The sequence below is a fragment of the Chaetomium tenue genome (genome assembly GCF_020726465.1).
Source record: "Chaetomium tenue strain MPI-SDFR-AT-0079 chromosome Unknown F5144scaffold_1, whole genome shotgun sequence".
In the NCBI taxonomy this organism is placed as follows: domain Eukaryota; kingdom Fungi; phylum Ascomycota; class Sordariomycetes; order Sordariales; family Chaetomiaceae; genus Chaetomium; species Chaetomium tenue.
In genome coordinates, this window is record NW_027117329.1 from 5928069 (window position 1) to 5946104 (window position 18036).

The 18036-nt window shown below is 59.8% G+C and overlaps 7 protein-coding genes across 7 annotated transcripts; 5 read left to right on the forward strand and 2 right to left on the reverse strand.

The window, feature by feature from the left end:
* Positions 1-17: 17 nt before the first annotated feature.
* F5144DRAFT_558777 (uncharacterized protein) lies at positions 18-2291 on the forward strand. The gene has a single exon (XM_066788100.1). It carries the CDS (start codon positions 322-324, stop codon positions 1858-1860), a length of 1539 nt encoding a protein of 512 aa, XP_066649503.1. The 5' UTR covers positions 18-321; the 3' UTR covers positions 1861-2291.
* Positions 2292-3236: 945 nt separating this feature from the next.
* On the forward strand, positions 3237-6575 carry F5144DRAFT_480927 (uncharacterized protein; the record flags this gene model as incomplete). The annotated part of the gene is made up of 2 exons (XM_066785256.1): positions 3237-6199; positions 6542-6575. 2 exons carry the CDS (start codon positions 3237-3239, stop codon positions 6573-6575), a joined length of 2997 nt encoding a protein of 998 aa, XP_066649504.1.
* On the reverse strand, positions 6544-9346 carry F5144DRAFT_626150 (SacI homology domain-containing protein). The gene is made up of 3 exons (XM_066792250.1): positions 8906-9346; positions 7101-8842; positions 6544-7016 (listed from the first exon to the last, which is right to left on the reverse strand). Exons 1-3 carry the CDS (start codon positions 9111-9113, stop codon positions 6846-6848), a joined length of 2121 nt encoding a protein of 706 aa, XP_066649505.1. The 5' UTR covers positions 9114-9346; the 3' UTR covers positions 6544-6845.
* A 161-nt stretch (positions 9347-9507) lies between these two features.
* F5144DRAFT_558781 (ras family-domain-containing protein) lies at positions 9508-11083 on the forward strand. Its single transcript, XM_066788101.1, has 4 exons — positions 9508-9952; positions 10003-10049; positions 10102-10293; positions 10342-11083. The coding sequence occupies exons 1-4, from the start codon at positions 9880-9882 to the stop codon at positions 10687-10689; spliced, it is 660 nt and encodes a 219-aa protein (XP_066649506.1). The 5' UTR covers positions 9508-9879; the 3' UTR covers positions 10690-11083.
* A 341-nt stretch (positions 11084-11424) lies between these two features.
* F5144DRAFT_558793 (mitochondrial inner membrane protein Mitofilin) lies at positions 11425-14016 on the forward strand. Its single transcript, XM_066788102.1, has 3 exons — positions 11425-11605; positions 11682-13613; positions 13681-14016. The coding sequence occupies exons 1-3, from the start codon at positions 11492-11494 to the stop codon at positions 13723-13725; spliced, it is 2091 nt and encodes a 696-aa protein (XP_066649507.1). The 5' UTR covers positions 11425-11491; the 3' UTR covers positions 13726-14016.
* A 304-nt stretch (positions 14017-14320) lies between these two features.
* On the forward strand, positions 14321-15937 carry F5144DRAFT_481302 (Mur ligase; the record flags this gene model as incomplete). The annotated part of the gene is made up of 2 exons (XM_066785277.1): positions 14321-14805; positions 15034-15937. The coding sequence occupies 2 exons, from the start codon at positions 14321-14323 to the stop codon at positions 15935-15937; spliced, it is 1389 nt and encodes a 462-aa protein (XP_066649508.1).
* Positions 15938-16057: 120 nt separating this feature from the next.
* F5144DRAFT_589491 (Mur ligase) lies at positions 16058-17652 on the reverse strand (the record flags this gene model as incomplete). The annotated part of the gene is made up of 2 exons (XM_066790044.1): positions 16058-17551; positions 17626-17652. The coding sequence occupies 2 exons, from the start codon at positions 17650-17652 to the stop codon at positions 16058-16060; spliced, it is 1521 nt and encodes a 506-aa protein (XP_066649509.1).
* Between the last annotated feature and the right edge of the window lie 384 nt (positions 17653-18036).

Below are 18036 nucleotides of genomic sequence, written 5' to 3' on the forward strand. Positions count from 1 at the left end.
TCGCCAGTGCCGGATGACGTCCCCGGCGACCGCCTGCCACGATCACGGGTTCCCAAAGCCCCGGACAGTGTTGAACACGTCCCATTTCAACTCGACTTAACAATTTCCAAATGCCAACTTCTCCATAATACTTGAACCGCCTATTAGCTTCAGTTAATACTACTCGGCTCTCTACCGCGTAGGAACATCATTATACACGACCTTGTTCTCGACCGATTTCCTCTTCTGTCGGACCTGGAACCTGCCCTCACACCGTCGGATCGCACCCCAGAAATTGGGATAGTTTACACCACGAGCGTCTCCGACAAATAAATACCTGTCATGTCGTCGCTCTTCTCGGCCCAGCTCCACCCTGGCCGGGCTCTGGGCTTTCTAGTACTCGGGGCCTCGCTACACGATGTCTTGACCCGCCTCAAGGCCGAACCCCAGCGGTTCCCGAAGCTTGACCTCATGTACACCGCGGCCGACCCGGTGAAGGAGCCCGTCATCGTCAGGCTCCCAGCGAACGGAATGCGGTTGCGCTTCGACGGTCCCGAGCAGCGGCTGCGGCTGATCGAGGTGCTTGATTTTACCAAGAATCACATCTTTCTCAAGCCGACCAACGACAAGGAGCGGGATCTCGTACGGCCCACCACGGAAGACGCGCCGCCGGCCGATGCCACACCCGGGCCAACGTTCCGTCACATTTACCAGCGGTTTTTGGGGCCTACATATGATGGAGAATACCTGCCGTCTGTCGAGATGTACGTGCTGTCATACCCTGGCGTGGCCTTCACGTTTTCCATGAAGAAAAAGGAATACTCGCCGTCCAAGGATGTTGTGTCCCTGCTACATTCAACCGCCATCCCGACCTCTATGGCCGTGTTTAGCGGCGACTCGTGGGTCCAAGCCCGCGGCACAATGTGGACAGAGATACTACCCAGCATCAAGACGTTCGCCCCGCTTGCTAAGGGCAAGGAGACGAGTCCGGATGAAGTTTCGTTGGTGAAGATTTACGGAGGCGGCAAGCTACAGGTTTTTCGGAAGTGGACCAACAATTCCTTCTGGATCATGCTCGGCGAGACAACTCCACAACAGCTGGTGGCTGAGCTGGGGCCGCCAGACGCCATTTACCGCAAGAGCGATCAGAGGATGTATATCCACAAACTGCGGGCCACCAGCAACCCCGTGGCTGGCCCCAGCGGCAGCGATATGAAGCGGCAGGATGACCTGACAGACACCGACCAGTCCTCGCTCCCCGCGTCAGATGAATACGACTCCAACGACGAGGCAGTCGAGGACGACATCGTCGCCAACGTGTCCGGAGAGTGTTTTTATAACTATTTCTACCTCGGCTTCGATGTGCTCATCTCGACGCCCGTCACGCCCTCCCGACCGCCGCCATCACAGGAGGGGAAAGACGATGTCCCTCAACTGGGCTTTGCTTCTACCACCGCGGACCGCCTGGTCGCTATAAAAGTAATCCTTCACGGAAACGTTCCAGGCTCCTACCCGTTCAACCGTCACCGCCGCTGCCGCTGGGAGATTGGCTACCTCTCCTCGCCCAACGCGGGCGGCGTTACAAACTCGGAGACTCCCTTCGGAGAGGTGGAAGAGCGGCTTCGGGAAGAGTGGAAGTCTGTCTACGCGTCTGAGGCCGACGCTCGGCAGAAACAGCGGGGGATGGTGCTCAACCGCGGATGGGGGGACAGCCCGGGGAGCAGCTGTGAGTTGCTGGGGGGGTGGGAGGAAGGCGGGGCAACGAACCCCGGCGTGGGAAAGGGCCGCGGGGAGGACTCGACCACGACGCTTTATGGGTTTCCGGGACTGGTGTTTGAGGTGTTGAAGAATGGTTGGGTGAGCGCCGTGACTGTTTTTTAAAGGCGGGGTTTGGTTTCGGTGTGTTTGGGCATTTGAATCGGTATGGGCATATTGGTTAGGGGGTAGAGGTACTCAGGTGGCGAACGGTTACGGTATTGCATTTGTTGATGGCCACCCAAGGGTTTGGGCGCGCATGTTCTCGCATTGCTAGTACATAATTGGTACTCGAAGAGAATTATTTACATCACTCAGCGGCTTATGCTTCGATCGGGCGGCCAATAGCTTGACCGCAGCGGCCGCTTTTTATTCCAAGTTGTTTGAAGTTTGACGATGCCGTTTCCGGTCTTGAGATTGTTTTTGAGGATTTATGGATTGCATAACCGTCAGCATGCAATGCGCAGCATCACCTGTTTGCATCTCTACCATTGTAGTCTGATTTTCGTAGCTATTTGGCTCGACGTTTGGATTGAGTTGAAGGGTTAGTTCCAGACCAGGCTTTGAGCACTGATACCAGAAACACCCCGCCTGCTGGCGGGTAACAGTGGGTATGGTTGGCCTCCCTCCAGTCAGGTGCTCTACCTGTTCTTGGACCCTGCCGAGCCTGCTCACCGACTGCCGTGCCGAAATTCGCAGGGACTGGTCCCCTGCAGACCAAACTTGGAATGTTCAAACCAACGGATCTCGGCGAATGGGAACACCCAACGACCGCCTCCTGACGTCGGCTTTCACATGGTTCCCTCGCCCTGCGAACCGCCTAAGCTACCAGCACCCCGTAACGATGCATCGAACCTAGCGACAATTACTGGTAGCAGTCCAAGTCCCGTCGACCAGTTCCTGCGGCGCACCACGACGCATCGACGGGCGCCATGACGGACCAAGATGCCAGCCCACCCCCCAATCTTCACCCGCAGCGGGCGGCACGACTATCCAATTCTCCGTACCGCGACGCCGACACTCGAGATAGTACTGCCTTCTTGAGCGCTTCAGGCCCATCAGTTGCCGACGTAGAACCACACGGCCAGACCGCCCGTCCACACCGCGCCAACCGTAACCATGCCGAAAATCGCCTCTCGGGCGTCCATCGCGCCCACAAGCATCGATCCAGCGGCGGTTTCCTCCTTGTTGACCCTTTGACCCGTCACAACTCTAGCCGCCGTCGCGACCCGGATGCGTACACACCGGATAGGTGGCAGCGGAGGTCCTTTGACCAACAGACCTTGATAGACTCTCAGCATGGTCAGGAGCCGGTGTCGGGGGCCGCCTCGAACAATACACAGGGGCCGGCTGGCGTGCCTAGACCGAGCGGCCTTACCGAAGAGGAGTCGGGTTCGACAACCGTCACAAACCGGAGCTCATTGACAGGCGATACTATTGTCGGCTCTTCTCCCGGGGCGAGCGCCACACAGCTGGACGTGGAGTCGGCCCAGATCGTCAGCATGGCGTTGAATCTGAGCGAGTCAAGACGGCTCGCTTCGCGCAGGAACGTCTCGCAGCCCACCCCGCCGAGGCTGGCGCCCCTCCCAGACAATGCGCATGGAGGGAGCCTCAGGTATCACCTTCAGCAACAGCGGAAAATATCCAGGACAGTGTCGCCCAAGCCCGACCGGTCGCCGAGGGTCGGTATTGGGAGGGTTTTCACCCCTTTGCAACCTGCATTTGACCCCGGGACAAGTTATCGCTATCATTTCTCGACTTCTACTCTCGCGCGAGCCCAAAAAGCAAAGGAATATCTGGACCTCATGGCACAGTATCGCCGGGTCCTCGAGTTGGTTCCCCCACTAGAACCTGAGCGGACAGCGCGACCCTGGACTGCCACACCTCCAGCCACGCCAAACGGCTCGGCCCCGGTGTCTAGGACGACAACAAACGAGTCAGAGGCAAAGATTGGACGGCCTTATAACCCGCTCCAGTACATACGGAATCGGAAGGTGCGAGCTCGCGAGAGGCGCACTATTGACGGTGAGGAGCAGGGCTTTACGGATGTCATGAAAGTTTCCGAGTGGGTCGACGACGTGGCCAAGTGGGTGGCCACCGGGCAAGCTCGTCAACCTGGAAATCCTAGCCTGCCTCTGTTCACAAGTGCGCAGACGGCTGACTTGCAAGCTTCGCCGCCGCCGGCGAACGCGAGGGCGGCGGCCACGACGAAGCCTAAGCGGCCCCGCGTTGACTGGGTGATCGACCCGGCAGACATGTTGGCAGACGTACAATGGCTCGAACTTGATGATAACAAGAGGCTGGTTGAAGACCGCCATTGGAGGCGCGTCTTCCCCCAAGCCCCCGAGGCACCTAGGCCGATGTCTCGCGATGAGACGCCCCGTCTAGCAACACCAGGCTTGGCCAAGGTTTCGCTAGAAGCTAATACTCCCGGCGAGAAGGGGACTCCGGACCCGCTACCAAAGCATGAGCACGAGCATGTACTCATGGCGGCGAGGGACCGAGCTCAGCAGAAGTTCAGGGCGCTAAAGGGCTCACATCACCGGCATACCAGCTCATTCACTAACCGTGACCTGCTCCGCCTTCACCGGGGTTCGGCATCTGAATCATCCGACACGGACAGCGATCGCCGACGGCGGGCGAAGAGCGGTATTCCTCCTAACACCGTTAGGTCTGTCTTGGAGAAGCAGATGGAGGAAATGATTGCCCGTGAGCAGCGAGAGGCCGAATTGCACCCGCTCTATGACCACGAGGCGAAACGTATGAAGTTCGCACCGATGACCCCAGAGCGAGAGCCGAGCGCCAGTGGACACCGCCGCGCGGAGTCCCGCGCAGAGCTGAGCGAGACGGAAACCAAGGGTCTCAAACCGAGGCTGCACCCGTTGCCAAGGTCACCGCCATCACACACCGGGCGAGCTAGCTTAGAGGTCCCGACGAGTAGGCGCTTCTCGGTTGACGACGATACGTCTCAGCCAAACTCGCCAAACCTACGGCCGACCCCTGACGTCGGCCTGGTGCCAGCGCTTGGGATGGATTTGTCTCCCATGTCTAGTAGAGCGGGATCACCTCACCGTAACCCACTCACGAGGGTCAAGAGCATCTTCCGTGAACGCAGCAAGGAACGCAACACGGATGCCCATCATTTAGGAGAGGACGGTGTGACTCTGGCCCCGCAAGACCCTTGGGTCGGGGCCCCCGAGCCGACTGGGAGCGGCGTCTCGTCACCGCAGCGGAGGCCCTCGAGGAGTCCGATCGGCGAGCGGATACTGGGCCATCGGTCACATAAAAGTCTCAGTGGTGCCAAGCTACGTGGGGATGATGGCGGGATAAGCTTTCGATCGCTGCTCCGCGGCCCGCGCATCGATACCGTGCTGCGCAGCGGCGTTTCCAAGGTTAGCGATATGATATGGCGGAAAGAGGGCGACGACTTCTCCAGCACTTCGTCCGACGACTCTGAGGTCGAGTCTCGGGGCAGATCGCGCGGGCCCCGGCATAGCCGCAGCCGCTCGGCGCACGACGTAAATACCCTGCTGGACCCTCCTCTGCTCAACAACTACGAGTCTTCTTCCCAGAGTCAACTCCAGTACCCGTCAGTGCGGCCTATTAGCCGACGGTCTTCGAGATTCGACTTGCTCAAGCCACCGAGGATCGATGTGCAGAACGCATCCCCAAGTACCTCGCCGCCCCCGGTTCAAGTCCGCAACCAAGCACCTGTCGAGACCGACACAGAGTCGCAAATCGGACCGGACGACACCCGAGCCGCCTCCATCCGCCATGACGCGGCACTCGCCTTGCCTCACCGTTCCACCATATCCACCAACCGGCAGTGGTCTATCGCCGATCGCCACACAACGTCCGGCCCGACTGTGGTTTCCAAGCGCGAAATCGCCCGCCTCCGCGCGCTCCTCCTCAGCGCGGGCATCCATGCCACGGAAATGGACCGCCGCGCCAAAGCGCGCAAGCTCCTCCCCTCTCCAACCATCGCCCCAACCATCGTCCCAACCACCACCGTCACCACCACCGTCACCAACCCCCCCACCACCCTCACCTGGACCTCAATCGCCCAACTCGCCCCCGACCCCGCCACCTCCCACCGCCTCCTCACCACCCCGCTCGCCCAAACCGAAGCCTACCCCATCGCAGCACGCACCCTCGCCGCTTCCATCCAGTCCTCCACCTCCGACCTACAAACCCTCTCCTCCCAATTCCTCTCCTCCACCGCCCCCGCCCTCCTCCACCGCGTCGAGGCCCTGCGCGCCAAGGTCGCGCACGAGCTGACCGACCTCGCGCAGGCGGCCATCGACGATGCTGATGCCGCTAATCATGATTTGGTGGTGGGGCAGCGGCTGAAGGTGAAGGGCGTGCTGGATGCGATGGAGAAGATGTTGCGGAGGCGGAGGAGGCGGTTCAGGTGGATTCGGAGGGTGGGGTGGTTGTTGGTGGAGTGGGTGCTGGTTGGGTGTATGTGGTATGTGTGGTTTTTGGTGATGATTGCGAGGGTGGGGTTGGGGGTCGGGAAGGGGGTTGTCAGGGGGGTGAGGTGGTTGTTGTGGTTGTAGATGGAGGTGGAGGTGGAGGTGGTTGTTTATTATGTTTTGCATTGTTGTGGTTTTTGTTTTCTTTTGTGATTTTCTAGGGGTAGCCGGTTTGCATGGCCTGGTCATGAGCGGGAGCGACCTCTTTGTTTTGGGATTCAGGGGAGCATTGTTGAGAAGCCGAAGCGCGATACCCAGACGTGTACTTACTTTTGTAATATTTATGCCAGCCAGACTTGGTAATTCAGCCTTGAACTATGTCTTCACCTGAGAGATATGATGGTTGACTTTGGGTGGATGTTCTAACGTGTTGGGTTGAGGCTCTCTCTCAGTGTCATCTAGACAACTACCGACAAGACAAGGAACTAGGTGGTTACGCGAAACGTGGTCCAACCGACCACCAAAACCACTGTATTAAAACAATTCCAAGTCAAGTTCGAGCCCAACATCGCTCTACTCTAACCCAGCCCTACAGGCACTAACTACTAACACACCATAGGTAACGACACTTTCAGAAGACACCAAATCCAGAAAAGGAGCCAACAACCACACGCACCACCAAAAGAACCAACCAGGCTACTCGATCCTCTTTTTGCCCTCCTCGGCATTGATATACCGCGCCGTGCTCAACCCGCGCTCGTGCCGCGCAACCAGCGGGCCCAGCAGCTTGTCCTTGCGCACCCGGGTGATGGTCTCGTGGTATCCCTCTGTCGCCCAGGGGCGCGGGTTTAGTTTGGGCCAGTTGACCTACGCGAGCGTGAGCGGTCAGTACATTGCTCTGCTAGGTCGGGAATACTGGGGCGTTGGGGGGTTAGAGGAGGGGGAGCTTACATAGAGCATGCCGTTGCTGAAGATGAAATGTACGCTCCACAACGTGACGACAACCCAGAAGATGGTGAACAGCCGCAGAGGCCAGACGGCCGAGTCGGGGAGGCGGGGGGTGTACGTGGCCACCAAGATGAAAAAGAAGCCAAAGGCGGCGATGTACGGCACGCTCTGGATCCACACCGGGCGGCGGTCGGCAAAGATGAAGCCCGACCCGATGCCGCCGGCGGGCACCTGGTAGGCGCCGAGGAACAAGTCAAAGGCATCCTGGCGCGGGCCGTCGAGGAAGTTGTTCTTCCAGTAGCGGGTGACGGCGACGTTGCCGTCCTGCAGGGCGCCGCCCTTGGTGCGCTTGCCGAGGCGGGTCAGGTCCGTCTTCATGGCACCCGTGCCCGAGTACGCGTTGGAGACGACGTCGGCGTTGTCAGCCCACATGTTGCGGAACATCAGCTCGAAGGCGTCGTCCTCGTCGGCGAAGCGCGCGCCGCGCGGCAGCAGGCCCAGGTCGATGAACATGCGGTCCAGCGTCCAGCGCGCCAGCATGCTCTGCACGACGTTGGTGCGGTCGAGGCAGTCCATGCAGTTGGACCGCACCACGCTCGTCTGCAGGCTGCGCACCTCGAGCCGGCCGTCGATGCGGCTGCCGGGCATGTCGGCGGCGCGGAAGTATTGCTGCGCCACGAGCGCCTCGCGCATGCGGTCGATGAGCAGCTGCGCCCGGTGCATCTGCATGCCCTTGGTCTCGGCGTGGAAGTCGAAGTAGATGTAGTGCAGCCGGTCGAAGGGCGAGCGCTGCGGGCCGCCGCCCGTCTCGATGGTGTGGAACTTCTCGTCGGTGCGCTGGTCGCCCTGCACGCGCTCTTGCGGGTTCGACACGAGCATGTCAACCATCTGCTCGTAGGCCTCCTTCATGGGCTTCTCGCGGCCCTTTTGGTTGACCAGGTTGACCAAGTAGTTGTCGCCGTAGATGCGGATTTGCTCGTCGAAATGGGTGCTCGCAGCCGGCAGCGCCGCCTCGATAGCGCGGAGCTGCAGCTTCGGCGTGTACTTGAGCACGTTGACCTCGGCCCAGTAGGCTGGGATACTGCCGCGAGTCTGGACGTACGACAAGATTTGCATATCCTTGCCTTCGCCCGAGACGTTGCGCTGCACGCCCGGCCCGGCGCTGCCCGCAAAGCCGCCGAGTCCTGCCGTGCTGTCGTTAAGAATCAATATTTGTTCCGTCTCGTTGTAGTTGGCGGCATTGCCCTGGTCGTCGAGACCACGAGTGAAGTAGCGGGTGCCTGCCCGGTTGCGAGACCGCCGGGTGATGAGAGCTATCGTCATGGGGGTGCCCTTGAATGTCGTCGGGTGGATCTCGAGCATGCCGAACATGACGGGCAGGATGTAGGGATCGATACCGGGCTGGGGCGCCGGCTGGCCGCGGCCGCCCTGGTTGCGGAAGTCGATCAGATCGGTTTGGACGAAGCGGTTCCAGAAGAAACGGTCGTCGGCGCGCTTCCAGAGGGGGCGCTCGGCATCCTGCTGGGCCTGGCGTTGGAAGCTGTTGGTGAGATCGATCGCGTACGAGAAGTACATAGGACCGGACTTGATGAAGGTCTTGAGTAGGGCGAGGAAGCGGTCCTCATCGGGGTCGTGTACTTGTCGCTCGCGTAGGGGGAGCAGCTCGGTCGAGACAACCTTGTACACCATGTGTCCGCGCAGACGGCCCACGGGCTGGGCCTTGGTGATGACGATGATGTACTTGTCTGAACAGTTAGCGCCCTGTTAGCATCCCAACCACATCCCAGCGTGAACTATCGTCAACGTACCCAGCCGCAACCGGATCATGCCTAGGATACCCGAGATGCTGGTGACGCGGGAGACGCGCTTCCCGGCGAGGAGGGATGCATCGCTGAGCCGGATGTCGCCTGTCGGGCGGTCGATGGTGAGGGCGGGCGCATTGGGGCTCGAGGGCGAGGAAAAGATGTACGAGTCGGATGCGGTTTGCACGTTGATGTCGCGGAAGGGGAGAGCCATGGTTGCGACGGCCAACGATGTTGGCGGCGAGAGGACAGACTCAGGGGTTTGGACGAGTTATTTGCATCCCGTGTGGTGCAGGTGAGTGGGCATAAAATAGAAACTGTCAAATGTTTCCGTCAACTTTGTACAATTTGTGTTGGAGATTCTAGAATTGGCCGTTTCAATCCCATCCCTCAATGCCTCGAAGCTGACATTCTTGGCTGCCAACAACAGGCGTGGCATGTGTTGCCAGATCGGCACAGCTTCCAAGGTTCCATCTGGCCAGGTCCTCCCAGTCTTGGCGGCTGAAGACGGCGCTTCTGGCTGCCGGCGCCGGTTGGTGCGGGATTGGACTGCCACAGGGGTACGTAACCAGGTCGCCGTTGCATCACGTGGAAGTGCCCAGTGCACGGACAATTTGACCAGCCCGGCTGCCTTCACTATCCTAGGCCTGACGTGTGCACTGCCGCTGACCAGTGACAGGCGAGTGGCCAGGCCCAGGCTGCGCTCAACAACCTCCAACCAGCTCTATTCGACGAACCATTCAACCTTGGTCCCGTGGTTCCCCTCGACACCCGCGATCAACCGCACCTTCTGAACGGCTGACCATTTCATCGCGGCTTTTATCCACGACGACACTTCTATACATCGGCCGTACAATCGACCTTTGTTCCCCCGCGACAACCCTTCCGGTTCTTTCAGAGCCGAGCTCCCGTAGCCGAATCCAACAACACCGTTTCAGTTAGCTTTGACGTTGGCCGCTCTCCTATAAACCACAACCAACATGGCGACTCGTGGACCCCCCGGCGCGCGCGGCATGAACAACCGCTTCGCTCAGTTTAAGCTGGTGCTGCTAGGTGAGACGGCGCGTACCGCCCGGAAGATATACCATGCTTACTCGATGTAGGTGAATCTGCCGTGGGAAAGAGCTCCATCGTGCTGCGATTCGTCAAGGTAAGCCGATTTCTTTGCGCCCACGGCGAGCTCGGGGACTGACGGACGCTAGGATCAATTCGACTCATATCGGGAATCAACTATCGGCGCCGCCTTCCTAACACAGACCATCTCGCTCGACGAGAACACGACAGTCAAGTTCGAAATTTGGGACACGGCGGGCCAAGAGCGGTACAAGTCGCTTGCGCCCATGTACTACAGGAATGCCAACTGCGCAGTTGTAGTCTATGACATCACCCAAGCCGTACGTCATGTTTTTACCTCGTTTCCATCATGTCGCTAACTGGATTAGACATCACTCGACAAGGCGAAGTCGTGGGTCAAGGAGCTACAGAGGCAGGCCAACGAGAACATCATCATCGCACTCGCCGGAAACAAGCTGGATTTGGTGACGGAGCAGCCCGACAAGCGAGCAATCGAGACGGCCGACGCCGAAGCCTACGCAAAAGAGGCCGGTCTTCTCTTCTTCGAAACGTCGGCAAAGACAGCCGAGAATGTGCAGGAGCTTTTTACCGCCATCGCTAAGAAGTTGCCGCTTGATCAGGTCGGACCGAGGCACGCCCGGCCAGGTCAGCGACCCGGCGTCAGCCTAGCCCCCGAAGGGGCAAACACGCAAGCTGGGGGGCCATGCGCTTGCTGAGGGATTAGAGAGGGAAATTGGGCATTTCGATGAGCTTCTAAGATGCGACAGCAGAGAGACGGGAGCAAGTAGCGGGATGCAGGCCACGGTCATAGAGCAGGTCAGCAGGTCATGCATGCACGTTAGCTGGGTTACGGCGGAGGGAGTGTTGGCATCACACATCTGGGGCGGAGTCTGCTGGGTGGATGGTATGGATGCCGTTTAATACCTTTTTTTATGGGGTTATGTTTGTTTTTGGCACACTAGCAGCTCGCCGCATAGTGGGATGGCGAGTGAGAGACCCTGGGCAGGTGCGCTTCCGTGTATAGTAAGCAGATAGAGCAATAGCTTGCAACGACGCGGTAATCCTAATGAGGGTAGTGATGGATGCAGTGAGCTACAAATTGCACATGCTTCCGCCGGTATTCAAGGGTCATCTCATTTGCCCGCAGTACCCCCCCACCCCAGATACTCTTCCGGGCCGTCTCGGCCCTGTCAACAACCTCGCCAGCTCAGCTACAATTACGGTCTCCTACGCGCACAACATACCCTAATACTGGTGGTAAGGCTTGTGAGTTGTGTGCTTTAGAGTACTTGGAGAAAAAGAGCGATCATGAAAAGTGGGACATCTATCATCAACAGAGACGGCCCCGGTCCAACGCGATATCGTGCGGCAAAACATCGGACAAGCGATAGCCGAGCTTGCTGAGTCAAGAAATTGTTAGGTAGTGGTGCACATCCCAGGATTTTGTAGATTGCTCTCCCGCTTCCCGACCAGCACATCAACACTTTAATTGTGCCCTGTCGGCCACCCCATCCCCTCATGTTGCGGACATCGCTGCAATCCGTGAGGGCGCTGGGCAGCAGGCCCGTCGCCGCTGCTGCAGGCCGTCAATGGCAAGCTTCTGCGGCCCGCCGTGCTGTCGTGTCGGGGCAGGTATGAGGTCATTCTTGAGCATGGGCACCCTCGTTACTGCTAGCTAACCTGCTTGATTTTGCTTGTGGCTGTTTAGAGATTCTATGCCTCCAACAAGACGCGCCCCGATGAGGCCAAGATCCCCGCATCCGAGACCCTGACGGCCCCGTCGACGCCCCCTCCTCCTCCGCCTCCTCTCGAGACTGCTGCTTCGAAGACCATCCCCGCCGATAATGTTCCCCTCACACCTCCTGCTCCGGACGTCGTGGCTGCCAAGCCCGTTACTAGCGTCCCACCGCCGCCTCTCCCAACGCCGCGGAAGAAGAAGGGCTTCTTCCGGAGACTGCGCAACTTCTTCCTGACGCTGACCCTACTGAGCGCTCTCGGATTCGGCGGCGGCGTCTGGTATTCGCGCATCAACGACAACTTCCACGACTTCTTCACCGAGTACATCCCCTATGGCGAGCAGGCTGTACTCTACCTGGAGGAGATGGATTTCAAGAAGCGGTTCCCTAACGTGGCTAGCCGGGTGGTAGGCAGGCGGCTGGAAGGCGAGCAGGTCACGGTTCCCGCCCAGAGCGGCGCTTCTTGGCGTGTCGCTGACACCAGGGAGACTGCTGGCCGGCAATCGAGCGCTGTGCAGAAGGTGGCTGCGGCGAAGGAGCCTAGCAAGAAGGCCGAGCCGGTTGTGGTTGCCCAACCCAAGGAGGGGGCTCCCAAGGTACCCGCGCCTGAGGTCAAGGCCGAGGAACCTAAGAAGCCCGCGCCCGCGCCTGCGGCGGAGAAGAAGCGCGCAAGCAAGAAGGTGGCGGAGAAGAAGGCTGCCGAGAATAAGCCCGTGGAGAAGCAGCCCGAGCCCGAGACGGCGCTCGTGCCCGCTGCCACGGCACTCACCCCCGCGCAGAAGGCGTTCAAGGCTCCCGAGGTGGACGAGCCTTCACGGTGGCCCCCAGCGTCGCCAATCGACCCGCTGGCGGTCCCTAACGCGGCCGACCCCGTTGTGCAGGACCTGGTGCGCATGCTGAACGACATCATCACCGTGATCAACCACGACGGCGCCAACGACAGGTACGGTGCGACGATCGGCAAGGCCAAGGGCGAGATCAGCAAAGTCGGCCAGAAGATCCTCGACATCAAGACGGCGGTCGAGAAGGAGGCTGCCCAACAGGTCCGCCAACGCGTCGACGGTTTCGACCAGGCTGCCAACGACTTGGTCGCCCGGCTGGAGGCCGCCATGACGGTGCAGGAGCAGCAGTTCCGACGCGAGTTCGAGGCCGAGATGGAGCGCCTCAGGAAGAGCTACGACAACAAGGTGCATCTGATCCAGGAGCGCGAGCGGCAGCTCGCTGAGGAGAAGCTCAACAACCAGCTCCTAGAGCAGGCCGTGCAACTGCAGCGCGCTTTCACCCAGGATATCAAGAAGCACGTCGAGCAGGAGCGCGACGGCCGCCTCGGCAAGCTTAACGAGCTGAAGGCTGCGGTGGACGGTCTCGAGAAGCTCACGGCCGGCTGGAACGAGGTCATCGACGCCAATCTGCGCACGCAGCAGCTGCACGTCGCCGTCGAGGCGGTGCGCGCCAGCCTCGAGGACGCCCACCACCCGCGGCCGTTCATCAAGGAGCTCGTCGCCCTCAAGGAGATCGCCGCGCAGGACCCCGTCGTCGACGCCGCCATCGCGTCCGTCCACCCGTCCGCCTACCAGCGCGGCATCTCGACCCCCGCCGAGCTGATCGACCGCTTCCGCCGCGTCGCCGCCGAGGTGCGCAAGGCGTCGCTGCTGCCCGACGACGCGGGCGTCGCCAGCCACGCTTCGAGCTACGTCCTGAGCAAGGTCATGTTCAAGAAGCAAGGCCTGGCCGCCGGCGACGACGTCGAGAGCATCCTCACCCGCACCCAGACCTTCCTCGAGGAGGGCGACCTCGACAACGCGGCCCGCGAGATGAACGGCTTGACGGGGTGGTCCAAGACGCTCAGCCGCGACTGGCTGGGCGAGGTGCGGAAGGTGTTGGAGGTGCGGCAGGCTTTGGAGGTATGTTCTTAATTTTTCTACGGTGTGAAGAGTGTGCAATGAATGATTGCTAACTGGTTATCTACAGGTCATCCAGACGGAGGCGAGGCTACAGAGCTTGAAGGTGGAGTGAACCCAAAACGACGGGGCGTTTCTTTTGTCGATGTACATTCCTGCGTTAGATCTGTTAGGTAAAGAAGGGTCTGGGCTGGTTGTCGTGTATCAAGTAGTCAATAGACGCGATTTGGCGGTTCAAAATGTGAGCGAGTGCGTCGTAAATTATGTGAATACCAGCTGAAGGTCATACCGAATTGGGTGATTCGACCTTCTTTTATCTCATGCTTTGGATATTTTGGGTTCTGGGTTCTGGGTTCTGGATACCTTAAGCGAAGTCGGAGTGTCCCACTTCTTCAGCCTTTCAGGTTGATGAACTTAGCTTTTCCATTCAACAACCATGAATTGTTAGGTTGCCGAATTGAGCGCAGTTGTTTCGGGATCGGAATCGGAGACATTAATTTCACCAAACCAAATCATATTGAAGCCTCCGGAACCCGCGGCCAAACCCGAGACACACTCACTCACCTTGCTTCCTTGCTTCATATCCATCGATGCTAGCAACGCGACAGACCACCATCAGGACCATCACCAGAGCCATAAACACCCAGTTCACCCACCGCCAGCCAAACACCATCTCCCCATTCTCCCACACCACCCACACCAGCCACAAAATGGCCTCCCCACCCCCACCCCCAGGAGAAGCAGCAGGAAGCTACGCCACCGCCCTGACCCGCCTCGCGCAACTACAATCCAACCGCGCCATAACCTCCCTCTTCGACCCCCCCACCACATCCACCACCACCACCACAGGACCTGCCACCCCAGGAAAGCCCATCGACATCAACGCCCTCGCCATCCCCGAAATGCTCGCCTGGCTCTCCCGCGCCGGCCTCCCCCCGGCCACCCTCGCCGCCTCCCCGCTGCGCTGCGTGCATGTCGCAGGCACGAAGGGCAAGGGGAGCGTGAGTGCGTTGGTCGCGGGGGTGGTGGGGCAGTACGCTTCGCCCCCCCCTCCCTCTTCTTCTTCCGGGGTCGGGGGTGGTGGTGGTGGTGGAAGGGGTGGCGGGGTGGGCCTGTACACGTCGCCGCACGTGCTATCGGTGCGGGAGCGGATTGTGCTGAATGGGGCGCCGATCCCGCGCGAGAAGCTGGGGCGGTATGTGGGCGAGGTGTGGGCGCGGCTGACGGAGGCGGCGCGCGCCGAGGCGCGGGCGAAGGGGGTGGTGGTCGGGGAGGAGGGGCTGGATGGCCCCGCGACGAAGCCGTTTTATTTTCGGTTTTTGACGATTGTCGCGTTGCATGCGTTTCTGGAGGAGGGGTTGCGCAGTGCGGTGGTGGAGTGTGGGATTGGGGGGGAGTATGACTCGACGAATGTGCTGCCGAGGGAGGTGGTGACGGCGGCGGTGGTGACGCAGTTGGGGATTGACCATGTGAGTATGCTGGGGGATACGGTGGAGAAAATTGCGTGGCATAAGAGTGGGGTGTTTAAGGAGGGGGTGAAGGCCTTTACAAGGAGGTTGCCGGAGGAGCAGGCGGCGGTGATGGAGGTGCTGAGGGCGCGGGCGAGGGAGAAGGGTGCCGTGTTGGTGGAGGTGACGGACGAGGAGGTTGAGCGGTGGGGCGGGGTTGAGGGCGCGAGACTGCAAGGCCCGTTCCAGAAGTATAACATGGCATTGGCTGTGTATGCGGCGAGGGAGCATCTACTGCAGACTGGGGTCAAGTTTGAGGGGTGTTTTGGGACGGACGAGTGGTCGCTGAACGATATTCCGCCGGAATTCGTCAAGGGGCTGAAAGAGGCAGCGCTGCGCGGGCGTTGTGAGGTCTTCAAGGGTGAGGATGGCATTGAGTGGCATGTGGACGGTGCACACACTGATGACAGCCTTGCTGGGGTTGGGCGGTGGTTTGGGGGCAGAACTGGCGGCGACGAGGTACGGATCCTGGTGTTCAACCAGCAAGAGAGGGATCCAGCCCCCTTACTGAGGGCGTTGCTGGCTGGCGTGAAGGGGACCACGACGTTCACTCACGCTATCTTCACGAGAAACGAGGAGCAGAAGCCAGAGGGCGAGGACCGCGACCTCTCCACCCAGACCAGGGCGCAGGAGACAATGCGGGAGTTTGACAGCACCACAGAAACAACGGTGCGAAATGCCGTGGAGCCTACGATCGAGCAGGTCAAGTCTATCGCGGCCCAGGCGAGGAAGGACGGAAAGGCGTGCAAGGTTCTAGTCACTGGGAGCTTCCACCTGGTGGGCGCCGTGCTCAAACTCATCGACCATGTTGAATACTAGGCTGCCAATCTACGCAAGAACTCCATCCCACCCAATGCCGTGAAGCCAACCTGTACAGTTGAATTACAAGGTACGTTACGAACAAGTCGATGAAGACGTGCCCGAATCAACTTTTGCGCTCTACAGAGCATCCGCACCCTCAAGAATGCCCAGGGCGCCACCGACAAGGTGCAGACTCCCGGTAATGAGTGCCTGCAATTTCGGCCCGTCTTCCTTCGCCAAACTACGGGCCGTGTTGATGGCCTCCTCGATCGTCGGAATCAGCATAATATTGGCGGACGGGTCGAGTTGCTTCCACCTGTCGGCAAACACCCGCTGCTGGGTCATTTTCTCGATATCCGCCGGGTTGTGCTGGTGATTTACAAAGTCTGGAGAGTCAGCACACGGAAGCACCACCACCACCAGGAATGACATACCCCTCTTGTAACCCGTCTCCGCGTAGGTGACGTTGGTGCAGAATATAACGTGCTCAAATCCCTTCCCTGAGCTCTTGACGATATCGTGGAGTCCATCAAGGAAGTCTACCGCCTCGGTGCGCCCCTGCTGGTTGAAGACCAGGACCTTGGGGCCTCCTTCGGCCCGGCCGGCGCACTCACCGACAAACCAGCGGGCTGCCATCTTCAGGCTGTCCACCGTGTGTGCTCCATCGACATGCCATATCACGCTGTCCTCATCCTTCACCTCGCACCTTCCACGCCAGTTGACCTGCTCCAGTCCGTCGACGAACTCCTGCGGCAAGGCTTCAGGGTTGGGCGAGAATGAAGGATCCAGCTTCTTCATCACAGTCTCCGCCAGCGCAATCCCCAACGTGGCGTTCCGTTTCTGGAAAATAGCATCAGGGCGGATGTTGACGCCTGCCAACCGCGGATCAATATCCAGCACCTTCAAATCCACCTTCTTTTCCACCGCCCGCTTCTTGAGCACCTCGGCAGCTACCGGCACCTGCTCGATGGTAAACGCCGGACTCCCCGGTTTCATGATGCCGGCCTTGTGCCAGGCAATCTTGTCGATGGTACCGCCCAACACAAAAACATGATCGATGCCTAGCGTGCTGATGCCACTGGCCACTGGGCGCTCCACCACGTTGGTTGCATCGTACTCCCCGCCAATCCCGGTCTCGTACACAACCGTGTCAACACCCTCCGACAGAAACACATGATAACTCATCAGCGTCAAGTACCGCGAATAGATGGGCTTGCTCCCCGGCGCGGCGGCATCGGCCGCAACATCCTTATTCGCCTCCAGCTTATCCCACACCTGGAAAAAGTACTTCGCAAACAGCTCCTCCGAAATAGGCGTCGAATCGATGCGGATGCGCTCGCGCACGGCGATCAGGTGCGGGGAGGTGAAGAGGCCGACCTTGCGGGGCGGGCCACCCCGCTGGCGGTAGCGCGACAGGATGGAATCGACAAAGGCGCAGGTGCTGCCCTTGCCCTTGGTGCCGGCGACGTGCACGATGTTGAGGCGGTCGAGGTCGCGCGGGGTGTAGCCGACGCGGGCGAGGTAGGCGCGCATCTCGCGCACCGAGGCGGCATCGGGGCGGACGCCGGCGGCGCGGCGGGCCTCGATCACGGCGTAGGGGGTCTGGAGCGAGTTGAGGGCGTCGATTGCGTCCTGGAGATGATGGTAGGGGTGGTAAGCACTCTGGACGCTAGTATGGTCAATGGTTTCAGGCTCGAACTGCGCACATTGTAACTGCGGGCGGCGGTCGCCATTGTTCTTGAAAATGGCCCGAAGCCGAATATCGCGCGGGTCAGTGACCGTGGGACAATTGTTGTCCACCGCGCATGACGCATTGAAGGGGCGCCGGTTCTAGCGGATTCTCCTTCCTCGACCGATATCAATTAGGTCGTTGGAAGGTTAATGGGTTTCGTCACGGGCACCGAAACATGCAATCAGGTACCTAAGCTTCGGGTTTCCATCGCTGGCTGCGGATGCAATGGACCGGAGAACTCCGGGTTGCGTCGGGCCAGCAGCTGTCGCCGACACCGCTCACGACGTCACTCGAATGCCCCGCATTTGATGGCCCGTGCACCACACACACATACACGCTCTTGAGACTCCAACCTTCGAAATTGCTGCTGCAACCTCGCGCTGCA

Coding starts and splice junctions, on each gene's coding strand:
- F5144DRAFT_558781 (XM_066788101.1), top strand. CDS start 9,880: ATGGCGACTCGTGGACCCCCCGGCGCGCGCGGCATGAACAACCGCTTC. Junction 9,953..10,002: donor GTTTAAGCTGGTGCTGCTAG/GTGAGACGGCGC, acceptor TACTCGATGTAG/GTGAATCTGCCGTGGGAAAG. Junction 10,294..10,341: donor TCTATGACATCACCCAAGCC/GTACGTCATGTT, acceptor TAACTGGATTAG/ACATCACTCGACAAGGCGAA.
- F5144DRAFT_626150 (XM_066792250.1), bottom strand. CDS start 9,113: ATGGCTCTCCCCTTCCGCGACATCAACGTGCAAACCGCATCCGACTCG. Junction 8,843..8,905: donor CATGATCCGGTTGCGGCTGG/GTACGTTGACGA, acceptor CTAACTGTTCAG/ACAAGTACATCATCGTCATC. Junction 7,017..7,100: donor TCAGCAACGGCATGCTCTAT/GTAAGCTCCCCC, acceptor ACGCTCGCGTAG/GTCAACTGGCCCAAACTAAA.
- F5144DRAFT_558793 (XM_066788102.1), top strand. CDS start 11,492: ATGTTGCGGACATCGCTGCAATCCGTGAGGGCGCTGGGCAGCAGGCCC. Junction 11,606..11,681: donor GTGCTGTCGTGTCGGGGCAG/GTATGAGGTCAT, acceptor GTGGCTGTTTAG/AGATTCTATGCCTCCAACAA. Junction 13,614..13,680: donor AGGTGCGGCAGGCTTTGGAG/GTATGTTCTTAA, acceptor GGTTATCTACAG/GTCATCCAGACGGAGGCGAG.
- F5144DRAFT_558777 (XM_066788100.1), top strand. CDS start 322: ATGTCGTCGCTCTTCTCGGCCCAGCTCCACCCTGGCCGGGCTCTGGGC.